At 38.1% G+C, this 23,793-nt stretch overlaps 1 protein-coding gene across 12 annotated transcripts in view; it reads left to right on the top strand.

Annotated features, from left to right (window-relative positions):
• Nucleotides 1–23,793, top strand: part of TENM3 (teneurin transmembrane protein 3) — a 953,923-nt gene that overhangs the window by 884,043 nt on the left and 46,087 nt on the right. For 9 of the 12 annotated variants that reach the window (XM_053585025.1, XM_053585086.1, XM_053585078.1 and 6 more), the window contains 5 exons: nt 4,675–4,924; nt 5,604–5,624; nt 13,558–13,790; nt 14,927–15,081; nt 16,184–17,058. In XM_053585025.1, coding sequence (XP_053441000.1) covers nt 4,675–4,924; nt 5,604–5,624; nt 13,558–13,790; nt 14,927–15,081; nt 16,184–17,058 — 1,534 coding nt within the window. The remainder of the gene's footprint in view (nt 1–4,674; nt 4,925–5,603; nt 5,625–13,557; nt 13,791–14,926; nt 15,082–16,183; nt 17,059–23,793) is intronic. The other 3 variants (XM_053585092.1, XM_053585069.1, XM_053585052.1) reach the window with 1 other exon arrangement.

The raw sequence follows: 23,793 nt of genomic DNA, 5'->3' as shown, positions 1-23,793 counted from the left end.
GAAGCTGAGGCAAGAGGATCACTTGAGCCTGGGAGTTTGAGGTTGCTGTGAGCTGTAATGCCACAGCACTCTACCCAGGTTGACGGAGTGAGACTCTTATCTCTTTTAAAAATAAAATAAAGGTATATTTTTAAAGACTATAAAAGCCTTAAGTGAGAACTATATAATACTGAATATACTTTAAAATGCATACGTATACACATACATATATTTTTTAAAGCAGAAGCACAGAGTAGTTTAGGGAAAGAAGGGGAACCTCCAGCAACAGAGAGGGGGATCCAAATGGGAGGCTGGAAAATGTTCACATATTGCCAAAATGGTTTTCCCATTAGAATGTAAGGGACTGGCTTTGGTGTTGCAATGAAATGTTCACCAAGGAGTGACTAACACAAAGTGAATCAGAGAGCATAATCCAAACTACTTCAGAAAGGTTTAGCAAACATGGAGGGAGGTTCTTTTTGTTGTTCTTCTTTTTTTTTAATATAAATAAAAAATAAAAATCTAGGCTCAGCACCTATAGCTCTGCAGCTAGGACACCGACCACATACACTGGGGCTGGTGGGTTCAAACCCAGCCCAGGCCTGCCAAACAACAACAACTACAACAACAACAAAATAGCCCAGTGTTGTGGCAGGCACCTGTAGTCCCAGCCACTTGGGAGGCTAAGGCAAGAAAATCACTTAAGCCCAAGAGTTTGAGGTTGCTGTGAGCTATGTTGCTACGGCACTGTACCGAGGGCCACATACTGAGACTCTGTCTCAAAAAAAAAAAGGGGCTGTGGGGACAGGGCCTGTGGCTCAGTAGGTGGGGCACTGTTTACCAAGGGTAGCTGGTTCAAACCCAGCCTGGCCAAACTGCAACCAAAAAATAGTCGGGTGTTGTGGCAGGTGCCTGTAGTCCCAGCTGCTCAGGAGGCTGAGGCAAGAGAATTTCCTAAGCCCAGGAGTTGGAAGTTGCTGTGAGCTGTGTGACGCCACGGCACTCTACTGAGGGCGATAAAGTGAAACTCTGTCTCTACAAAAAAAAAAAACCTACATGAATTTACTAAATTATTTCTAATATACTTTTAATTTTTAGGTAATCTATTCCAAGTATCTAGATTTTTTTCAGTTCTGCTTAGACCGTATTCAAGAATAAAATATTCTCTCATTCAAATAGAGTTACAAATACTGTTACTAGACTTTGTGAATATTGGGGGGAAAATAAACTAATAATCTGAGCAAATGGCAAGATCAAAAGTAATAGGCCTGATAATGTGATAAGTGATTATGCTCTGAAGAATGTCACAAAGTAAAAGAAATAAAGATTTGTAGAATTATGACCAACTTAATCTCAAAAGAATATTATAAACAAATTCTGTTGTCTTTACCTTTCTACCATGTTGCCCATATAATAAGTGCATCTCAGATCATTTTAAAAGTGTTTTGCTAAGAAAGCAAAACTTTAAGGTAACCTAATTTAGTCTTTTATCCAAAACCGCATCATGCTAGTATCTCTGGCTTTCGTTTTTCAGATATCCAAAGAAGGAAATAGCTCGGTATTAGCAAAAATAATCTAGCTTTTGATTTTGCAGAGGTTTTAGGAAATGCAGAAATGAGCATGGAATACAGCTAAATGTTTAACTATGATTAATGGTCACTTCTTCAGATTAATGTTACTTCACTGTTCATTCCTTTTTTAAAAAAAGTGTTGATCTGTGATACCATAGGAGACAAAGTGAGACTACCCATAGTGACAAAGTGAGACTCTGTCTAAAAATAAATAAATAAATAAATAAAAATAAGTAATTTTTAAAAATAAAAAAATTGTTGTAAGTGTTGGAAAGGATGCATTTTAACCTTCCAAATATACTCAATCTAAAGTACTTTGCAACCCAAGCCAGAGCTTGAAAATGCTGGTGCCTTATACCTCCAAGAGATGATAGTGCTGATCAAATGAATAAAAAGGAAAATAAAAAACAGAAACTCATCACACCTTCACTATTTGATAGCAGCATTAAGTTCTACTACCTTTCCATATTTGTCCTGGACGTCAGGATACACATGAAGTTTGCACCTCAACAGTTTGAGAGCAAAGCTGATAACTAGAGCGACTTCCAGCACACACTGAAACTCACAACCAGGAGTCATCAGTAGTGTCTGAAGTGCTGTACTTTCAGTCTTTTCTGTTAGCAGAAGGCTTAATCCTAGCCTCTCAAAGTGCAAAGCTATGTACCACACATGCTAATAGCCACTCTCGATTAATTCACAGCAGAACCGCCATAGCTGACCCTACTGACCACCTCCTTAGTTGCGGACTAAGTTGACCTAGTTTAATAGACCGGACATACACCCATGGATGTTAAGTACAGCAGGCCTAATTCCTTATGGTGACCACCTCTGTGTGTTGACCACTTTGTAACAGTCCCTGGCGTTTTCAGCTTACAGAGCTTCTACTGAACTTAAAATTGTATTTCACACAGTTTGAACATATTTCTAGATTTCTTCAGAAGTCCTTTATAAACCAAGCTAGGGAGCTTCTCTTGATGCACTTTAGTGTTATAATGAGAAATATAGGGCAAAGCTCATAACCAAGAGATTATGAACCAGCAGGGGAAAGACAAGTAAAAGGTCCAGAAAAGCCTATGGCTCTGTAAATCACCGTTGTTACAATACCCACAGACTCATATTTAAGTGGATTAGGAAACTTGTAGGTATTCTGTGTATATGTAATATAAACATATGCACACACATGTATACCCACATTCTAAACCAGAATAGTAATATAGTTAGGTTTTATTAAAATACCAAGTCAGATGTCAAAAGTAAACTACTCAAAATTCTGCCCTCTAAAAAATGTTAGAAATTATAAAATTTATGTTATTTTTAAATGGTAACCTAAGTCCTAGGGTTACCCTTATACAGATTGTGAATGGATTGTGTTTTAGAATTTTATCCAGGAACAGTGTGACAAGTAGTGGCTTTCCAAAGTGACGTGTGTCTGATTGAATAAACAAAGTGATTTATAATCCTGGCAAGGTGACTGAGCTATAGAAATGCATGAAGGAAGAAGAAAAAGCAAAAATGTAGACAGTGACAGGTGCTTGTGCCCGCAGCCTGAACCATGGAAATTAATACTCTTAACATTCACCTTTCTGTGCCGTCCTAATAGGGAAGAATCATGAAGGGCCAATCCTTCAAAGTAATGACTGAACGAATCAGGTGTGCTAGAGGGAGGCAGGCTGCTAGGGTTCTTCTGATGAAAATTACAGAACTGGCTCTTACAGGAAATTATGGTTCCATAATTGTCAAATAATGTAATCACAGAAAGAAGAATCTTAGGTATCGTTAATGCATTCTTTGAATATTCAAGGCAAAATGCATTTCATCTCTTCTTATGATCCAGCTTATTGAGATTATTTTTCCTTAAATTTGCATAAACCTGTTTAATGTTTCCTGATTTCTTTATGTAAATTTGTCGTGATTATTACATCACCCAAATAGCAAAGCATTAAAAAGTCATCACAGAATGCACCTAAAATGTGCTGAGCATAAGGAGAACATAATTATTCTAATCTCTTCTTCATTTTTAAGTTATCCCAAAGTGGGGAGAAAAATACTTCCTCAAGTTTTCTGTTTGTATTTTCATGGGATTATTCTTTAACAGTACATCTGCTGAGGTGTGTAGTCCATAGCTCTGAGAGCTGCTTTGAAACATAGAACATAAAATAAATTTATGTACCTCTAAAATCAAAGCAACAGGTGGTTTATACAGATAGTAACACATTGAGAAGTATTATAAATACGTACAGAACAGTAGCCACTGATGACCCAGTGTACATCAGACCAAAATGGGGCCAACAATCTATATATAGTTAACGGCAAAGTGAATAAAATTAGAATCGCAACTCAAATGTAATTTCTAACTATGAAAATATTTAATATTCATTTGGCATTTTTTTCTCAGACCCCACTGAAGACCATAAAGGAGTAGATTGGCATTTTGTCTTGATAACAGTCATTGGCACTTATGAATAAGCACCATGTGTATGCATTCTTACGTAAGATAAGAGTATAAGCAAGAAGAATATTCTTTGACTGTAGAGTTAAAATAAGCCTCCATTGTAATTAGCATCTTTGGAGGTTTGATATGTATTTTCTGACTTTGTTTTCCATAAAATATTTTTAAGTTTTTTAAATTAATGATAAATTCATCAGGAAGAAATCTGTATTTCTGGTGCACACTTTTTATTAATTAAAATGTAATATTTTCAGCATTGATTAACAATTAGACAAACTTGTTATTCCCTAAAGAATATTAAGTACCATACAGTTCTCAAACTTGGTTACACATTAAGATCACCTGGAGAGTTGTTTTTTTTTTTTTTTTTCAGTGCCTACGGTACACCCCAGACCAATTAAACTCGAATCTCTCAAGGTGAAAACCAGATGTCAGTACTTTTTACAGCTCCCCTAGAAGTTTTGCTGTATAGCCAATATTGATAATTGCTGATGTTGAGAATTCAGGTTCTTAATTTTTCCTGCTTTGGGTAATTGGACAGAATTCTTTCCAATAAATCTTTAAATAAAAATGTCCCAATCCAAATCTAAAAGGCACTGCATTGTAGTTAGATCTATAACAACCTTGTTTACTTTTTATCCTTACACTTTGTCGCATGCATTTTACTTCTTCTAGGCATACTGTACAAGGGAAACGGGGAAAACCAGTTTATCTCCCAGCAGCCCCCAGTTGTCAGCAGCATCATGGGCAACGGGCGAAGGCGCAGCATCTCCTGCCCCAGTTGCAATGGTCAAGCTGATGGCAACAAGCTCCTGGCCCCCGTAGCTTTAGCTTGTGGGATCGATGGCAGTCTCTATGTCGGGGACTTCAACTATGTTCGGCGGATATTCCCTTCAGGAAACGTAACAAGTGTTTTGGAATTAAGGTATGTCCTTCTTAAATTTGAGAATTTAATCAAAACTAAACATACCTTTTTAAAAAAAAAAAGTTGAATCTGATGTTTCTATATTTAAACATACCTTCTCAATGTTTAAAAATCTACCCATATTCTTGGGCAGAGTTAGAAGCATGACACATGCATATTGTACCATAAATGTAGTGAAGAGTATAAGTTACCTAATATATAAGCTGTCTCACTAATTCCATTGAATTTTCTGTGCTCTAAGAAGATAGAACTATGATTCTCTGTAGATTCTGTAGAAGAAGCCTGTGATATAGATGTTATTCTTTTATTTCATAGCATTTGAAATTAAGGCATAAAATTTATGTTCCTGTGATATGCTCTGATACTAAATAAACTGGGGCTAAAACTTAGAACAGAGTATTGTATCTTCAAATTGGGTTAATCCATTAGCTATAATGCCAGTGTGAAAGTAACATATTATTTATTCTCTTTACTTTGTTCATTTAAGTGTGATTATCAAAATCATTCTCTTCTCTAAGTTTATTTGGTAAGTCTTGGCCTACAAATTCATTTCTGGTGTTATTTCTGCTGAAGTTGCGATTTTCCATACAAATAATTAAAATATCAGAGTTCAACTCATTATATTTTAGAAACTTTTTCTAATTGTGCTTTTTTTTCTTTTTTATCTGCTTCCACCAAGAAATAAAGATTTTAGACATAGGTAAGCATCTTGCTTAAAGGTTATCATATGTTTTCAATTGTCCTTTTTTCATTTCAATGTGACTCTCTGAAATTGTTTTCTAATAACATTACATAGTGAGAGGAAACTGAGAATCACAGAACATAAAAGGAATTAAAACTGCTTCATTGAACTGTTATTATATATCACGAATTGTATTATGCAATATAATTTGAGAAATTTTTCAAGGTGGGTCATAAAATAAATTTTGTTACAAAAAGGCACTATAGTAGATATCACTGTATAACCAAAAAGATTTCTATGCTCCAGTTACTGTCTTACATGATCTAAGTCAATATTGAAAGAACAAAATTTTGAAATACAGTAGGAAAGTATCAGAAGGCCTGTATAATTTGACCAGTACCCAGGACATCTCATGTTTAATTGAGCTTATTCAATTTGAGAGGCTCTGTTTAAGAAAAAGAATCTAAAATTATTTTACTTTGGCAAATTAAAAAATATATATGTGTGTGGGTATATATATATTAGATATAGTTATGTGATCCAGAACCTGTCATTGAGCCTAAAGAACCCATGCAAATGAGAGAGTGAGAATCTTAAGCTTTGTCAGCTTCCTGGAAAATTTATCTCTGCTTGTACACATAGTTTATATTTTCCTAATTGGGGAGAGTTACTAGATTGAGGCTGTAATATTGTCATTACTGTTATTATTGAGGGAAAGCCTTTCTTCCTAGACAAGATGAATACGGTTGAAGACAATACATAGGCTCAGAGGTTTTTCATCTTCTCTTCGCTGTATTCACTTAGCTGAAGCCAACACAGCAAAGGCTTGTATGGACACATTTAGCTGAAGATTCTTCCTAGGGACCAATGTTTTAAAGGAAACCTAGCAAAAAGCAGAATGATCTAGTTTGGCCATTGAAGCAGCACATGAAATGATAGATTATAAAATTAATCATGTTTTAAGTGAGATCTTTTAAATTAATAGATCCACAGGACCCATTTAAATTTCTTTGGAGAGATGGATGACTAGCAAATAAAAACCAAAGTTCTGCCAAAATATGTATGGCTGTTGCATATCAGAGTGACCAAGGAGGGCCAATGACCTTTCCTTCAGATCTCTTATTGATCTTGTACTTTTAGCTAATAGCTCAGTCACATGCCAAGATGTACTCTAAATCTCCCCAGAATAAAGCACGCAAAGCTCTGCTTTAGAAACCACAGTAGAATATTCAAGAAAAAAAAAAGTCTGGACTTGCTTTCTTGGGAAGTTGTAGAGAAAAGAGCAAAGAAAAAAGTATGCACACCAGGTAAATAGGAAAATGCTGTAGGCGATACAGAAAAGACTATCAAAGCACCTACCTTTCAAAGCAGGCCAGTCACGGTGCCACATATTTTATATATGTTATTGCAGGTCCACACACACCCCTTCGGGGTGACAGACGAGCTCATAGGAGCTCAAGGACGCCACCTATCTTTCCCAAGACACACAACTAAGACCTGGGGGAGCAGAGATTTGAACACAGCCAGTGCTTGTATGCCCACATGGCTAGGTTTCTATGGGGGTCATTCCCTGGGTAAGCCAAAAGCTGGACTGATTTCACAATCATTTTACAAATTATTTAGAGCCATACTCTCTTTCTTCGGAGAAAAAATATTATAAGAAACTGCGTTATTATCAACAATATTTTATAACATCAGCTCCTTACAGGCTAACGGTGTTTCGCAGTGATGCTAACTGTAATCCCTCTCTCATGGTTCTCCATAGTTATGTACCGGGAGTGTAAGATACACCGTTGGGGTTTTATGTTGATATTCATTTGTATTAAATCCATCCATGATCACTTACCAGGTGCGAGGCACTTTGACAAATAGACAAGTAAGACAAAGTTCCTACCCTCAGAACTCACAATCTAGTGGAAGAAACAAGGTATCTCTGTGATGAACTCAATGGCATTATCAGTATCCCACTTCAGTGCTTGCTTAGTCATAGCCATGGCTTAGAATGTAATTCTGTAGAGGAAGAGATTGCTGGGAGATGAGAATGTAATGAGGGAAATTTCCCTGGAAGGGTTGATACTTGAACTAAGTCTAAAAATGAGTCTGCTTAAACATGACAGAAGAAAGGAAAGCACATGAGAAAAAAGAATATAGAGCAACTGGGAGTGAGGCCTGCAAGACAGGTCCTAACGGTAGTCAGAGCTGTCTGAATGTGACAGGGGATTCGTGTTGGTGAAGGTCAGATTGTATCAGGCCTTGAGTGCTCTAAGAATTACCGTTCTGTCCTGTAGAGTAACTAAGACACTGGGGTACCATTTTTGAGATATTGATTAAGTAGCAGACTCAAAGAGGTCTTAGAGGAAGACTAATCCGATATCAGCATTCAGGGTGACTTGAAGCTAAATTGGAAAGTGGTTGCATAGAACACAAAATGAGCTGGTTAGCAATGAAGGAAGTCAACCAGTGAAATAAAGGAAAGCGGAGACTGGAGAATGCATGGGTGTCGGGAGAATATAGAAAACATGCAAGGCTTTTGAGACCAAATCACCAAACAGATGATGAAATCTTTGGTAAAAATAGGGTTCTGTTTGCTTAATAACTAATCAAATGTGACCTAAGAAAACCAACATAATTTAGCTCACTGTAGCTTCTTTCTTCATCTTAAAAAATTAAAATCCTTTTCTGATGCTTCTCCCTGTTTCTTGTCTATAATTGTCTTCCTTTTACTGGTTAATTAATAAGATCCTGCCCACTCTTCTCCTTACTCTCACTTTCTCAGGTAGCATAAAAGTCATGAGAGGCTTAGGAACAGGTCAGAGGAAGAAAAAGAAATAGAAAATGTGTCTCAGTCTATAGAAAGAATGGTATTGTCAGTTGTTAATGATTAAGTAAAATATAAAAACACCTGCTTTGGATCCTCTCTGTAGTTCATGTACTGTAGACTCATCAACTGGACAGATAGGGGGATATTGAAACATTGAGAGAGTGCTCTGTTATACCCAATTAATAAGTACTGCCAGGATTTTCTACAAAATAAAATTCTTTTAACTATGTTAGGCAATTAGCTAGAGATGAGCAGGAAAGATGATGGGTATGGTTGGGTTATTTTGGATGGTTTTGCATCAGGCTGACTTGGCCTATTATAGGAATGAAGCTGATTAAGATCTTATAGGTGGGCTGCTTTGAAAACAGTTAATTAAAACCCTGGGAGCTCCCCCATACCCCCAAGAAGCAGTTGATACTCATCAGAGTTGTGTGTAAAACCAAAAACTGTGCTTTCCATGGAGCCTGCAGTCACTAGGATGAGGTCCAGCTTGCTGTGCGGGTTGTTAATAAGCTATGTTTTTCTTGCTGAAAGTTTAATTGATCTCTTCAATTCTGGTGACTGCCTCCAGCCACTGCACTGCTCTAACAGCTATACTTTAATTAATAGATACAAGTATTACTTGATCAGCATTTTAAATTTTTACACAAATGTACCTTTTATGATGCTTTAAAAATATTTCTTTTAGCTATGCTAAACATTTCCCCATAATGTTTATAGTATCAGTTAGCTAAGACATCCCCTGTAACAGATAATAAATTTTACTTCATCTTTGTTCCAAATCTTACAGATTCCAAAATAAAAACTTAAATTAACACCAGCCCAGGAGCATTTAAACATACAGCACTAAAAATCAACTTCACGAATTTTATATTACCAACTAAAAGATCAAAGAAAGTGTTGGTCACAGGTCTATGAAATTGAATCAGTTAAATTTTAGACACGAAACTGTAAAAACTTGATTCAGCCCTGCTCATTGACTTAATATTTAAAAATCAAGTGGAGACAGAAACCCCACACATTCCAAGTCCCTGTTTGCAGTTATCCAAACAATCTTCTGGTTACCATAATAAGATAGGCAGTTTTACTTTTATATAGGATGTTCATAAAGTTCATGTGCAACTTTAAAATAGTTGTAAATTTTAAATTGCACATGAACTTTATGACCACCCTTTTAAATACACTTTACTATACTTCTTTAAATGCTTTACATTCTAAGAGCTGTGGTGCAACTCGCATTTAAAAAATTTTAAGTGCTGATAATATCTGTTCTGTGATTTGTTCCTTATATTTCTTTAGTCTTAGAAGGGTGAATTATGGCAGAATAAATGAGAGATACCAGTCTGCACTTACCACTGAGTCTGTGTCTAATTGAACAAAGCTATAGAAGTGATGGCTGAAATTGTAATATTTTCCAACCTTTCTGAAATGGCCATCCCTCACCCCAGCCTGGCACCAGCTGCTCCCAATTCCATTCTCATGCAAGACCAACTACTGACCTAAGAAAACACACTGCCCACTTGCACCAACCCACCAGCCTCCTTAGTGCCTTGACTTTTCAGGAAGTTGGAGAGCGAGGATTAGCTCAGCCAGTGACCTTGAATGTCTTTGCTATTGCACTAATGAGCCAGAGCTTCTCTGCAACCTGAATGTCAACTAAAAATTCCCAAACTCACGTTTTCTTTTACTACTCGCATTCTGGTCCCTCTTTTCATTTGGGACAGGCCAGGCTCTGGGAACCAGCTGCAGGGAATTGAACCTGTTCCATTTCCTACACTCGTGTGGGATATTTCCAGAGGGCCATGTGTCCAATTCACATTTTTCTTCTGCATGATAGAATTGTGTGTATAACTAAAGCTTCCATTTGGGGGACATGTTGAAAGTCATTGATACATGTTGCTTTATTGAGAAATGTCCTTGTCTTCAAGGAAGGAGATGGCCTAGGACGTGAAATAAGAAAATGTAAGCACCAGTTTGGAAATTCTCTTATCACTAGCTTGCGAGAGTAAAAGTAATGCCAATAAAGGCAAAGCTATGACTTGAATGTCCATTGCTTTTTTTTTTTTAACCAAGGAAGCTCATGTCCCATGGCTGAAAAGGATGCCAACACCCCCTCAAACTGCCAGGTGAAAGATTGGTTTGCTTGTTTTTTCCTTGAAATAAAAGCATCATGAAGAAGTGTGTATGATTCATTTACCTTGACCAGCATTACCCTTTAAACTATTTAAAATGGATCTTTTAAGATGAGTCTGCTTTATTTTAATAGTTTAGGATATTATAAACTGCTGTTATAACAGCAGAAAGAAGGAAATAAATTTGAACCTATCCAAATGTTACAGATAATTTTTTTCTTTTATCACCCTTTTCATCCTTCAGTTAACAATGATTATTGCATTCACACACTCTATAAAGTTGTAAGGCAAAACACATATTGCACGATAAGAGGAAAAAGGACAAAAGCAGATATTAAGGATAGCTCATTGGGCTAAGCGAGGTGCCTCACACCTGTGATCCCAGCACTCTGGGAGGCTGAGGCAGGTGGATTGGCTGAGCTCAGGAGTTCAAGACCAGCCTGAGCAAGAGTGAGACCACGTCTGTACTAAAAATAGAAAAATTAGCTGAGCATTGAGGTGGTCACCTGTAGTCCCAGCTACTCAGGAGCCTGAGGCAGATCACTTGAACCCAAGAGTTTGAATTTGATGCGAGCTGTGATGATGCCATGGCACTGTACCACAGACAACAGAGCAAGACTCTGTCTCAAAAAAAAAAACCTCACTTTTACAGGGTATAGTGTATCTTAGGCTCTGTTCTAAGCATTGCACATATATTCATGTAATCCTCTCAGCATGCTGTGTAATTTCTGTTATTACTATCACCTTTACAAATAAGGGATCTTAAGTACAAGTGAGATGGGTAACTTGCCCAAGATTACACATTTAGTAAGCGATAAAGCTAGGACTTAAACTCAGGCAGCCTGGTCCAGAACTGAGACTCATACAAGTGACAGGGAAACGTGTGTGTGTGTGTGTGTGCGCTCACGTGCTCATAACCAACTATGCAACTATTCATAATTACCATATAATCAGGGAGATAGGAAAGGCTGAACAAATCTCTCCAGTACACCCAATTGGAGTAGCTACAACTCTTCAGGTATGTACACCTGAAAGACCAGCTCTGCCAGTGTCCAACTATTTACAAAAAGGAAGAAAAGAAGAAAAGCCTCTGTAAAATTCCTCTGAGTGTTACATTGCCATGCAACTCTTCACTTCATTACAAAGAATACACTACCACATTAAGGAATATGATGTCTTGCTGCATTTAAAACTTCAGCTATCAACTTCAGAAAATGCTCTAACAACACTTAGCGTCCGAAGTTGATCGTTTTGCATAGCCTCGTATCTCTGAAGTGTTTTTATTCCATAATGACTTGCATTTTTCTGAGTTCTTCATATCACTTTTTACCATTTTTCACATATTTACACACTCAAGACTGCTTGCTCTATCTACTGTCTCTCTCTCTCTTTTTTTTTTTTGAGACAAAGTCTCACTCTGTCACCCTGCGTAAAGTGCCATGTGTCATAGCTCATAGCAACCTCAAACTCCTGGGCTCAAGCAATCCTCTTATCTCAGTCTCCCAAGTAGCTGGGACTACAGGCACCTGCCACCACACCCAGGTACTTAGGAGGCTGAGGCAGGAGGATCACTTGAACCCAGGAGTCTGAGGTTGCTGTGAGCTGTGCTGAGGCTACAGCACTCTACACAGATAGATTTAGATGATGGATGCAGATTGATAGATTAGATAGTTAAAATACTCTCACAGGAATGATAAATTACATATATTCAGCACTTAAGTAGTGAGAATTGTTTCATTAGAACCTAATCTCATTAGTAAGGAAAAAAGTAGTGCATCACTATTAGAATCCAAATAATGTTCAATAGAATTAGGTTCATACTACATCTTTTATGCATCCATATAAAATAAATGGAAACAAATGTATAACTCTGTATGTACTGACAGGTGCAAAAGGCTTGACTAAAAACTTGGAAGTAGCCGCAGGGACAGGGGAGCAATGTCTTCCACTTGATGAAGCCAGACATGGGGACAAAGGAAGTGTGTGTGGCTGGTTGAGGGAGAGACAGGAGAGAGAACATGAAGGGGTAGGAACACCAAGCTGGTCATCAAGAGAGGCTTGCTGTCCAGTAGATGCCTATCAGTTGACATCTTTGGTGGGGACACCAAATCACTAAATTTATTCTACAGTTTTTTTCCAGAAGGCAATATTTGCATATGGTATAAAATTACATTAATTTTTAAGAACGTCGTGTTGAATGTTTGTGAGGTGATTTTTGTCCATTTCTTGCTAACATTGGTCTTACCCTTCATTACAGGTAATGGGACATAAAATGTTTCACGTGCATTGATTTATGTTTATAAAATTGAGGCACTACATTTTGTGAGAAATTGTCTGCATCTCACCAAATCTACAAACAGGTTTCAGAGCAGCTCAGCTTACAAACTTTAAAAACAAAACCAATGGATCTGGCATTCTGACTTCCCCACATTAGGCCACCAGTGGAGACTGAATGATCTCATTTTAGTATTGAGCTCAGGGGAAACATTGTTGACTTTTCTACATTATGATAGAACAACCAAGATGAGCACAATGCTGCATTTTTCCTGGGGTAGGTTTTCTACTGCAAAGAATAAGTCCCTATGAAATCAGTAGCATATTCATAGGAGAATTTGACAGAGACACACTTTCCCTGGAATAAACTTTAAGTGTTTGTCTCAAGGGAAATTTATTAACAGTTTTGCATTGAGCCAGAAAGATACACAGAACTTGCATGTTTGTTTCAGGCAAGACAGATACTGACTTTTAAAGGTAATTTTTAAGATAGCTGTTAATACATCTATCAGCATCAGACAAGGAAAGAAAACAGCACGGTCAGAGGACTGTGGCCTGTGGTCACGTTCCTCTAAGTCCTTATTAGACAGTACTGCTCATTTTCTGGTTTTTGATCATAGATTCGTTTCTAATCCATTTCTCATCTATTTTATTTTGCTTTTAATTTCCCTCTGTGTCTGAGGGGTATCTCTTTTGTGATGTTTATGTCTGATTACTTTTACAGCAGCAACCCAGCTCATAGATACTACCTTGCAACGGATCCCGTCACAGGGGACTTGTACGTTTCTGACACCAACACGCGCAGGATTTATCGGCCAAAGTCATTGACGGGTGCAAAGGACTTGACTAAAAATGCGGAAGTAGTGGCAGGGACAGGGGAGCAATGCCTTCCATTTGATGAAGCCAGATGTGGGGACGGAGGGAAGGCTGTGGAAGCCACACTCATGAGTCCCAAAGGTATTGGCAGTTGCCAATTTGAGGAGTTCTTTTTATTTAACAAAATAAAAACAAAAGGAGAAAATTCAGTTAGTGCCTGGTTATATTTAATGCTGAGTCTAATGCTTTGCCTTCAACTGTGTTCCGGAAAGCTGTGTTTTTCGCCTCTTATATTTTGAAAAGCCATTTAGCATGAAACTGCTAGAATCCTAAGTTAATTTTACAGTAAATATTGGGTTCTTGACTTTTCTTTTTTTCATTATCATACCTTTTTTTTTTTTTTCGACTCTTCAAAGAATGAAGCAACAACTGTATATAATTCAGGTCACATTCTGTTAAACTCCAAGGAAGTGTCCAAATTCTCTCATTGTCCTGGAATTTCTTCCTCATGAATGAGTCCCAGGCTTCTTTTAAAACCATCACTAAGCAACCCTACTCACCCTCACACACTTTGGAGCGGTTCAACTTTTGTTTTCTTCTATGCCATGGGGAAAATGGCTTGCAGTGAGAACTTTTTGGAGATGATGGGCTAAAATTCATTTTTGTTTTTTTTTTCGACAGGGGCTAAAATTCTATCTGATAACGGCTTTAAACCAGTCAGGACTGACTCCTTGCTCCTATATTATGCTGTTCATTATGATGTTTTTTGGTTTGGGGTCTTCACTGTTTGTTTTTCATTATAGCTAGTGAGTTTTACGTAAGCAAGGACTAGAAAATGATATTTGCAATGAATTATTCATAATAACAAATTTCACTGGAACAAGGTCAACAGAACACCAACCTTGGCTTAAATCTGGTTTTGCTATAAGAGTATCATTACTATAAGTCTATAGAAACACAAATTTTCACATTTTTTATAATCTATACTGTGACATTATAGAGACATCATTCTTTTATATTTGAAACTTATAAGTACTACGTATGGAATTCATATGTACACTCACTGGAGACTCTTACAAATTTAGATTTTGTTATTGAATTGTAAATGTATTTGTACTGTTAAGTGCCTGCCTTGGTTTTTGTCTCACGCACTTGCAATCCGCACCCCTCCCTGCTGCCTGTAACCTACGTTATCACCAGGGTTAAATGCTGAGTTTAATGATGGGCTTAAGAGTTAAAACTAATCATTTCTCATAAATTACTTCTCTCCAATAAAGGAATGGCGATTGATAAGAATGGATTAATCTACTTTGTTGATGGAACCATGATTAGAAAAGTGGATCAAAATGGAATCATATCGACTCTCCTAGGCTCCAACGATCTGACCTCAGCCAGACCTTTAACTTGTGACACCAGCATGCACATCAGCCAGGTGGTTACAATGTTAAGCTAACCTGTTTGTTTTCCTGCGCTGACTTGATTTGTTATGATCAGCAGATACTGTGGCACCATGTGTATGTCAAGTGCGGCAGTTGTTATGACAGTGCTGTCCCATTTCAATGCATAAAATGTTACATTCTTCCATAATTCTGTTTAATGAATTCAATGCAACACAGAACAGTTATCACTAAGAAATGCTAAGTATTTGTAGTAAAATACCAATAAAGTAGCAACACGCAGACACTCCAGAAAGAACAAAACAGCTTAAATCTCTAATCTTTTGATTGCATGAGCTCCTTAAGTGGTATAGAGAACCCACTATGATTATTCCCAAGAGACTTATATTTAGAATGAGAAACGTTACTAATGGCCTGATTGAAAACTCAATTGAGTACTAACATATTCATAACCTAGAAAGCCCCAACATTTGGCGGGTATTACTGCTATAAGGAAAGGAACATGTGTGTTCCTATCTCATTAGTGTCTGTTGACTCACTATGTAGAGGTTTATTTGCTATTTGGCTACACATATAACTAGCAAATCTTTTCATGAGCTGCATTTTTAAATGAAATGTTAGGCCAGGCACAGTGGCTCATGCCTATAATCCCAGCACTCTGGGAGGCCGATGCCGGTAGATCCCTTGAGCTCAGGAGTTGGCGACCAGCCTAAGCAAGACCCTATTTCTACTAAAAATAGAAAAATTAACCGGGCATGGTGGTGGGAACCTGTAGTCCCAACTACTCAAGAGGCTGAGACAGGAGGATCGCTTGAACCAGTTTAGGGTTGCTGTGAGCTGTGGTGATGCCATGGTACTCTATCCAGGGTGACAGAGTAAGACTTGGTCTTTAAAATAAAAAATAAATTAAATAAATAAAAGAAATCTTACTTTCCATATTTATCTCCAAGGATTCTTTTACTGTGGCTATTGAAAAACTACTTTATAACATTTTAAGGCTAATTTCCCCTAAATGGTCTAATTTACTCTTCTGGACAATTAACCTCAGTGCAGTCACTGAATAACCAAACCATTTCTTTTTTTTTTTTTTTTGTGGGGTTTTTTGTTTGTTTGTTTGTTTGGGGGGGGTTTGTTAAGGTACGTTTGGAGTGGCCAACTGACCTAGCCATTAACCCCATGGACAACTCCATTTATGTCCTGGATAACAACGTAGTTCTACAGATCACTGAAAACCGTCAAGTTCGCATTGCTGCTGGGCGGCCCATGCACTGCCAGGTGCCGGGAGTGGAATACCCCGTGGGGAAGCATGCAGTCCAGACAACGCTGGAATCAGCTACTGCCATTGCTGTGTCCTACAGCGGGGTCCTGTATATTACTGAAACCGATGAGAAGAAGATTAATCGAATAAGGCAGGTCACAACGGATGGGGAGATCTCCTTAGTGGCGGGAATACCTTCTGAGTGTGACTGCAAAAATGATGCCAACTGTGACTGTTACCAGAGTGGCGATGGCTATGCCAAGGACGCCAAACTCAATGCTCCATCCTCCCTGGCCGCCTCTCCAGATGGCACACTGTACATCGCAGACCTAGGAAATATTCGCATCCGGGCTGTGTCCAAGAATAAGCCTTTACTTAACTCCATGAACTTTTATGAGGTTGCATCACCAACTGATCAAGAGCTCTACATTTTTGACATCAATGGCACTCACCAGTACACTGTGAGTTTAGTCACAGGTGACTACTTGTACAATTTCAGCTACAGCAATGACAATGATATCACTGCTGTGACAGACAGCAACGGCAATACCCTGAGAATTAGACGAGACCCTAATCGGATGCCAGTTCGAGTGGTGTCACCAGATAACCAAGTGATATGGTTGACAATTGGGACAAATGGCTGTCTAAAAAGCATGACAGCTCAAGGACTGGAATTGGTTTTATTTACCTACCATGGCAACAGTGGCCTTCTAGCCACTAAAAGTGATGAGACTGGATGGACCACATTTTTTGAGTAAGTATGTGAAAATTCTACTCTGATTATGAAACACTGGGATGCAAAAGCACAACCTGTAATAATACCATGATTGTTAGGGCTGGAGGAATCTGCGTTGGGGGCTTCTGGAGCTTCTATAATTTTGGGAACCCTTTAAGAAAGAAGATAAAAGTATGAGATGCAAAATTAGAGAATGGGCCTTAGAAGGGACTCATGCCAAGTGAGAATCCTAGAAGCTTAAGTTTTAATGAGCTTCATGGTAAATCTATTTCTACTTGAGAATTTACATTTTGTTTCAGACAGACATGATACATTAGCAGTAAAACTCCTAAGAAACATTACAGTTTTAATTTTAGGCATAAACCCTTTGAATTGGGATTTGCATACCTGATAAAACTATGCTGGGAGATTTCATTGAAGAAAACTTTAAGACTGTGTGCAGTGGCTCATGCCTGTAATCCCAGTGCTCTAGGAAGCCAAGGTGGGTGAATCGTTTGAGCTCAGGAATTTGAGACCAGCCTGAACAAGAGACAGACCCTGTCTCTAATAAAAATAGACAAACAAGCCAGGCATGATGATGGGCACCTGTAGACCCAGCTGCTCAGGAGACTGAGGCAAGAGGATCGCTTCAGCCCAGGAGTTTGAAATTGCTGTGATCTATGGTGCTACAGCACTGTACCCAGGGCGACAAAGTGAGACACTCTTTAAAAAAAAAAAAAAAAAAAAAGAGGGAGGGAGGGGGGAAAAAAGGAAAACTTTAAAAATATTTTCAATGAATGTTTCTGATTACATCAGTCCTGTTAATACAAATGCTGTTCTTATCGAATAGAAGGGCTTAACTTTTTCTGATCAGTTATTGGAGAGGCTAAACTACATTTAAAAGAACCTTACAACTGAGTGAAAATCAGGAGTTACTGGTTGCCATCTGAAAGCTTATAAAAGGTTGATGCCCATTCCACCAGGATTCTGTTAATATATTTTATGGTATGTATACTTTGTAATAAATGCGCGTGTAAAATCATTTTTGATTGTTCACTTGACTAACCTTTCACAAGCCGTGAGGGGAAATCAGGTGTACAGAGAATGGCATGCTGATAAATGGCAAAATAGTCCTTGAAATGAATACTGAGTTCCTTAGAGTGGTTTTTACAATGAGAAGCTGAAGCAAACGTATTTTCTATAGACGTACACCTCTCAAATTACAATAAAAGTCAGTAGGAAAAGAAACAATTCAATGTACAAATATTTTCTGTACAACTCTTTTGGAGTGGATCTTACACATAAAGCTTAGCTCTCCTATAGCATGAATTGCCTTTTTTTTGACAGATTCCCTTTTAATGAAATGAATGTTACCCAGCAGCACGATTTTGACAGAGGAACAAACCTTTTCAATTGAATTACGTTAACATTCTCTTCTTAGCATTCCTTTTGCTCATATTAGGATCGCAATAGGAAAGGAATAAATTGCAAGTTAATGGGAAACACTTCCTTTGCACTGTTTTCAAAGTGATAGCAGGCTAGATTGCCAATGAAGCAATAAAAGCACAGAGGAAATAAAAATGCTACCATCAGATGAGACTGAGCAGGAGAGCCACTCTGATCGTCAGACCTTGAGGAAATGATGGTGGCATTGGTACAGTTTCAGTTTAGTTGAAAGCAGGGGGGGAAAGTAGAGAAATAAGTTTTCAGTACAGTCTAGGACTCAAGCCCTGCTCTATAGGCCACTTTTGAATGTATCTTCATTTGTTCCAGGAGCTGACACTGCAGAGAAGTTCATCCTGTAGGTTACAGGATGTAGCTGACACGTGAATTACCAACGGTATATACAGTAGTTTAATAAGGCCTACAATTGAATTTTAGTCAAGTCCGCAAAGTTAGAGAAACTCCATTGGTGGACTTGATGGGGGATAGGATAAGCAAATTGGGATTTTTTACTTTGAAAAAAAGGTTGTATACAAAGAAGACATATTTCTCTAGTGATAAATGCCATCCAGGAATTTCAGGTATAGTCAGGAATCAGTGTACCAACTAAAGATAGGAGGAGGCTTGGCAAGCCAGTGCAGTCTTGTGACTATAACAAGAAATCATAGTTTTAAGGAGGAAAAGTTCTGCCAGGTATAGTGGATCATGCCTATAATTCAGCACTTTGAGAAGCTGACGCAGGAAGATTACTTGAGCCTAGGAGTTCAAGACCAATCTGGGCAACAGAAGAACCCTATCACAACAGAAAATGTTTAAAAAGTAGCCAGGTGTGGTGGCAGGCACCTGTAGTCCTAGCTACTCAGGAGGCTGAGGCAGGAGGATCACTTAAGCCCAGGAATTGGGGGTTATAATGAGCAGTGATTACACCACTGCACTCCAGCCTGGACAACAGAATGAAACCCTGTCTTACCCCCCACCAAAAAAAAGGATGAAATTTTTTAATTAATCAAAATACATCACAATCATATTTTCATTAATACTAACTCATCACACATCATATTTAAAGTGTATCTATTAAATCTTATAACTAGATAAATTATAGTAAAGGCAACTATTTCAAAAAGCATTATTAAAATATTTTACCAAATAAAACCTTAAAATTTGTGAGGGTTATAAATTTTTAATTAAATTAAGATACCTATTTTTGAAGAATAATTAATAAAATAAAAATAAATATTTTTTTAAAATATAATGGCTTAACCGATGTCTGGGAAATAACTTTTCTTTTTTTTTTTTTTTTGGAAAATAACTTTTCTAATAAAATTAGCAGAAATATTGTTTAAAAAGCAGCATTTTTACTATTTTTTTCACTAGATATCTGTAACAAAGATATGACTAAGAAAATTTCTAAGAAACCTGGATGTATTTTGCAAAACAGTGTGTTAAAATAGAGCTTTTAACCCGAGGAATTCAGAATCATCATGCCAAAATAACAAATGATCGCTTTTTTCTTTACATACATTCTAAGAATTTGGCTGGGAAATAACAAAGGACTCACCTCTTCTAAGGGTCAGAAATTTGAAAACACATGCAAAACTAAGTGCACAAAAAGAAAGGAACAGGGGGTGTCATTTGTCAGGAGTCCCTCTTAAAGGGCCATCTCTGTTCTGACCAACAAGCCCATTTTGCCTGTGTAAGTTGGAGCTGTTAATGGGCAACTCAGCCCCCATGGCTGCTCATCTAAGCCCCGGCAGCAGAGTTTCTGTTTATTGTCTCCCGACCCAGGCATGCGGGAGCCTTTGAATTCCTGCCATGCCTTTGTTTCTGTAGCTACCCATGAACTGGCAGGCTCCCAGGATATCAGTGCATGTCTATAATATTTTCCTTCGTTTTTTTTTTTATAGTACTATGTGTCTAATTTGGCCCTTACGAGGGTACTTGGTCAGTTCATAAAGAAGAGATGTGACAAGTTTGACAAAATCCAGAGTGTTACTCAAACCACAAGGAGATTATGGAAAATAACACCATTTCCCACCGAAAAGCACCTGTTTTCTGTGACTTGCATGACGCCAGTCCCTTGAGCTCTGATACACACTCTGTAATCATCTAAGAGAAATTAAGCTTATCAGCCTAAATTACCATTTGTTTGTGGCCAGCTCTCCAGCTAGCCCCATGTCTAAAAAGCCTTGAGATTAAAGCTTTTATAGGCTAGAAACAGATGGAAGAAGAATCTGGAATCAATAAATTTGCCTGTGGATAAAAATATACTTGTCATAGTGTCTTCCAAAGATATTTTAAGATAGAATTAGCTCGAATTACTTACCTTCCATGCTTTGATTTGATGATTTTTTTTCCTTAGCACAAACTTCAGCATACCATTAGCATGTCACAGTATTGCCATAAGTACAAAGAAATGGGAAAAGTATTTCATGAAATGAAAACTTTAATTACCTTTGTGGCTCCCACAACCCCTGGAACGCTGCAGTGCATGGAGAACCCCCCTGAAGCTATTTGCTGAGTGAAGGAAGGGAAGAATAAATCAGAGGTGGAGACAGGCAGATATTTAGAGAAGAATCTCGGAGAACCTTGCCAGGGTTTCACTAAAAGAATGTCATATAAATGCCCTCTCATGCTCTGAGTTAGTCAGACCTCTGTGCCAGTATTTCATGCTTAAAATATTAACACTTCCTTTTGTTGTTGTTGAGTTTTGAATATATTTACCCAAAATTGCCTGTTTGTTCTCTTTTGCTTTGTAAAATGAGGGCGTCTCAGTGGATCTTGTTATTCAAACCATTAAGACCCCCCAGAATAATTTCTGAAACGTCAGTATTAAAGAGCAAAGACAGAAAACATTTCCCATGTAAATGTAGATCAAGTCCATGTTACTGTACTTTTTTAAATCACTGAGTTAGACTGATGTGTCTCATGAGCTGAATAATGATGTATTACTGATTGAATAGGGCACCTTGTCTCCAAGCTCTTCTTCCAATGACTTGCTGGGCTGTGAAAAGGATGTCCCTGCTAGATAATAGGATTCCCTGGTGAGAGGACAAGGTGATAAGCCTAGTTCCTCTCTTCACTTCCTATTCGGGACTGTTCCATGGTGTTCTTCACACCACTAAAAAACAATTGCTATGGGGGCCGGGTGTAGTGGCTCACACCTGTAATCCCAGCACTCTAGGAAGCCAAGGCAGGTGGATTGCTTGAGCTTGGGAGTTCAAGACCAGCCTGAGCAAGAGTGAAGCCCCGACTATACTAAAAATGCAAAATTAAAAAAAAAAATTAGCAGGGCATTATGGCAGACACCTGTAGTCCCAGCTACTCGAAAAGCTGAGGCAGGAGGATCACTTGAGCCCAAGAGTTTGAGGTTGCTGTGGGCTATGATGATGCTACCATAGCATTCTACCCAGGGTGACAAAGTGAGACTCTGTCTCAAAAAAAGAAAAAAATTGCCACGTTATAATTTCTTAGCTGAAGTAATTCCAGGGAGACTAAAAAGATCTCACTTGCTAAAAATTTATTATTTAAAAAGTTTATACCCAAAAGAAACCACAGTTCTTGCACTTGAATGCATGCTAAAGGAAATCTGGTGTATTGAATTGGGCAATAGAATCATAAATGGCATTTCACGCTTCTCTGCCTGCTTACCCACATGAAATACAAAGTGGGCATGTCTAGGGGCTCTTCTGTCTGGATGAAGATGACAGCATGAAAAACCAGCTAGGAATCCTGGCTGATACATACATGTGCGCCAGCAGGTGAGTGGTGGCCTGATTTTCATCTCAGGACTGAATGTTTGGAGTTCTGTATTTGTGGTGCTCACTCTGTGTACTTGTGTGAGCTATATTCAGATTCATAGAGCAAAGACGCGAATTTTAATCTGTCCACATTTATGTAGATAGATATGGGCCTCCAGCTTCCCATTTGGGTGCTTTATCGCACCTCACTCAAACCTTGCAGTTTCAGGACAAGCTTCTGGATCATTTCTTCATAATGAACTTAAACTCTGCACCCATGGAAAACCTACCTACAACTGCTACTGGTATAAGCTCAGGTGCTCTAGGAGCAAACCAGAGAAAGGATCTCAGAGCAGGAAAGACAGGCAGTGTGAATAGTACCAGAGTGATACCTAAGACAATTCAGTTTGCAATAAGCATAAAAAATGTAGGGAACCTTATAGTGATCATTCCGGGTTAGAAAATCAGTGTCAAGCCAGGCACGATGGCTCATGCCTGTCATCCTAGCATTCTGGAAGGCTGAAGCGAGAGGATTGCTTGAGCTCACAAGTTTGAGACCAGCCTGAGCAAAAGTGAGACCCCCATCTCTACTAAAAATAGAAAAACTGAGGCAAGAGGATTGCTTGAGCCCAAGTAGAGGGTTACTGTGAACTCTGACACGGTGGCACTCTACCCATGGCAAAAACATGAGACTCTTGTCTTAAAAAAAAAAAAAAAGAAAGAAAGAAAAGAAAAGCAGTATCTGTTCTTGGTGATGTGAATCATGTTTAAACAGTCACCATACTGTGTCCTCCTTACATAAGTATCATTTTCAGATGTTACAAGAATTGTAGAGGCCTCTTCCACAGGACAGAAGTGTGAGGATGACCTTTTCAAACACAGAAACCCATGTGTCATTGCTGTACAGCAAAAACCTGCAGTAAAAACAAAACAACCTGTTTTATAAAGATATACCTAAGAATGGTACTTAGCCCCCTCTTTCATTCCCCTTTTCCTTTTTCTTTCTTTCTTCCTGGAAGGAGATATTTAGGAAATTAAATTAAGATGTATAAGAGATTTTATCAGCAAATCACTTATAATAAATAGGAAAACTCTAAAGTTGATTTTCATTTTTACTATTTTATTTAAAAATTTTGCTTCCAATTTTTAACCAGGATGTATATTTCCAGGAACATCAGTAAAAAAAAAGTGTCACCAGTTAGATAAAGTGGCTGCTGTACATTATAAACGTTAACCTGAACACTATTAAGACAATGCTCTTGTTAATACTTGATTTACCCCAGTTCCCTTCTGCCCTCGAGTTTTAAAAATAATTAGTTTCTGTCCAGGCTTCAAAGAAGAAAGGGAAACAGAAACAGAGAAATCATGCATTATTCAGATTACTCAGAAAAACATAAAAACAGATTAGTCATATTTCTTCAGTGTATCAGCTTTGTTCTTGGAGCATATGGGTAGTTTAAGGCCGCATGGACTCTTTCCAGGTGTCCTAGACATGCTGACCTGTTCTGTGATGTTCAAGAGTAAGTGCACCTTCCAACAGGGTCACACGTCCTCCATAACTACCTGAACTGGAGAGATGACGCCATCTCCTCAT

The sequence above is a fragment of the Nycticebus coucang genome, chromosome 1, assembly GCF_027406575.1.
Source record: "Nycticebus coucang isolate mNycCou1 chromosome 1, mNycCou1.pri, whole genome shotgun sequence".
Taxonomy (NCBI): domain Eukaryota; kingdom Metazoa; phylum Chordata; class Mammalia; order Primates; family Lorisidae; genus Nycticebus; species Nycticebus coucang.
The sequence above is the reverse complement of the archived record's forward strand: the minus strand, read 5'-3'. Positions and strand labels throughout refer to the sequence as shown.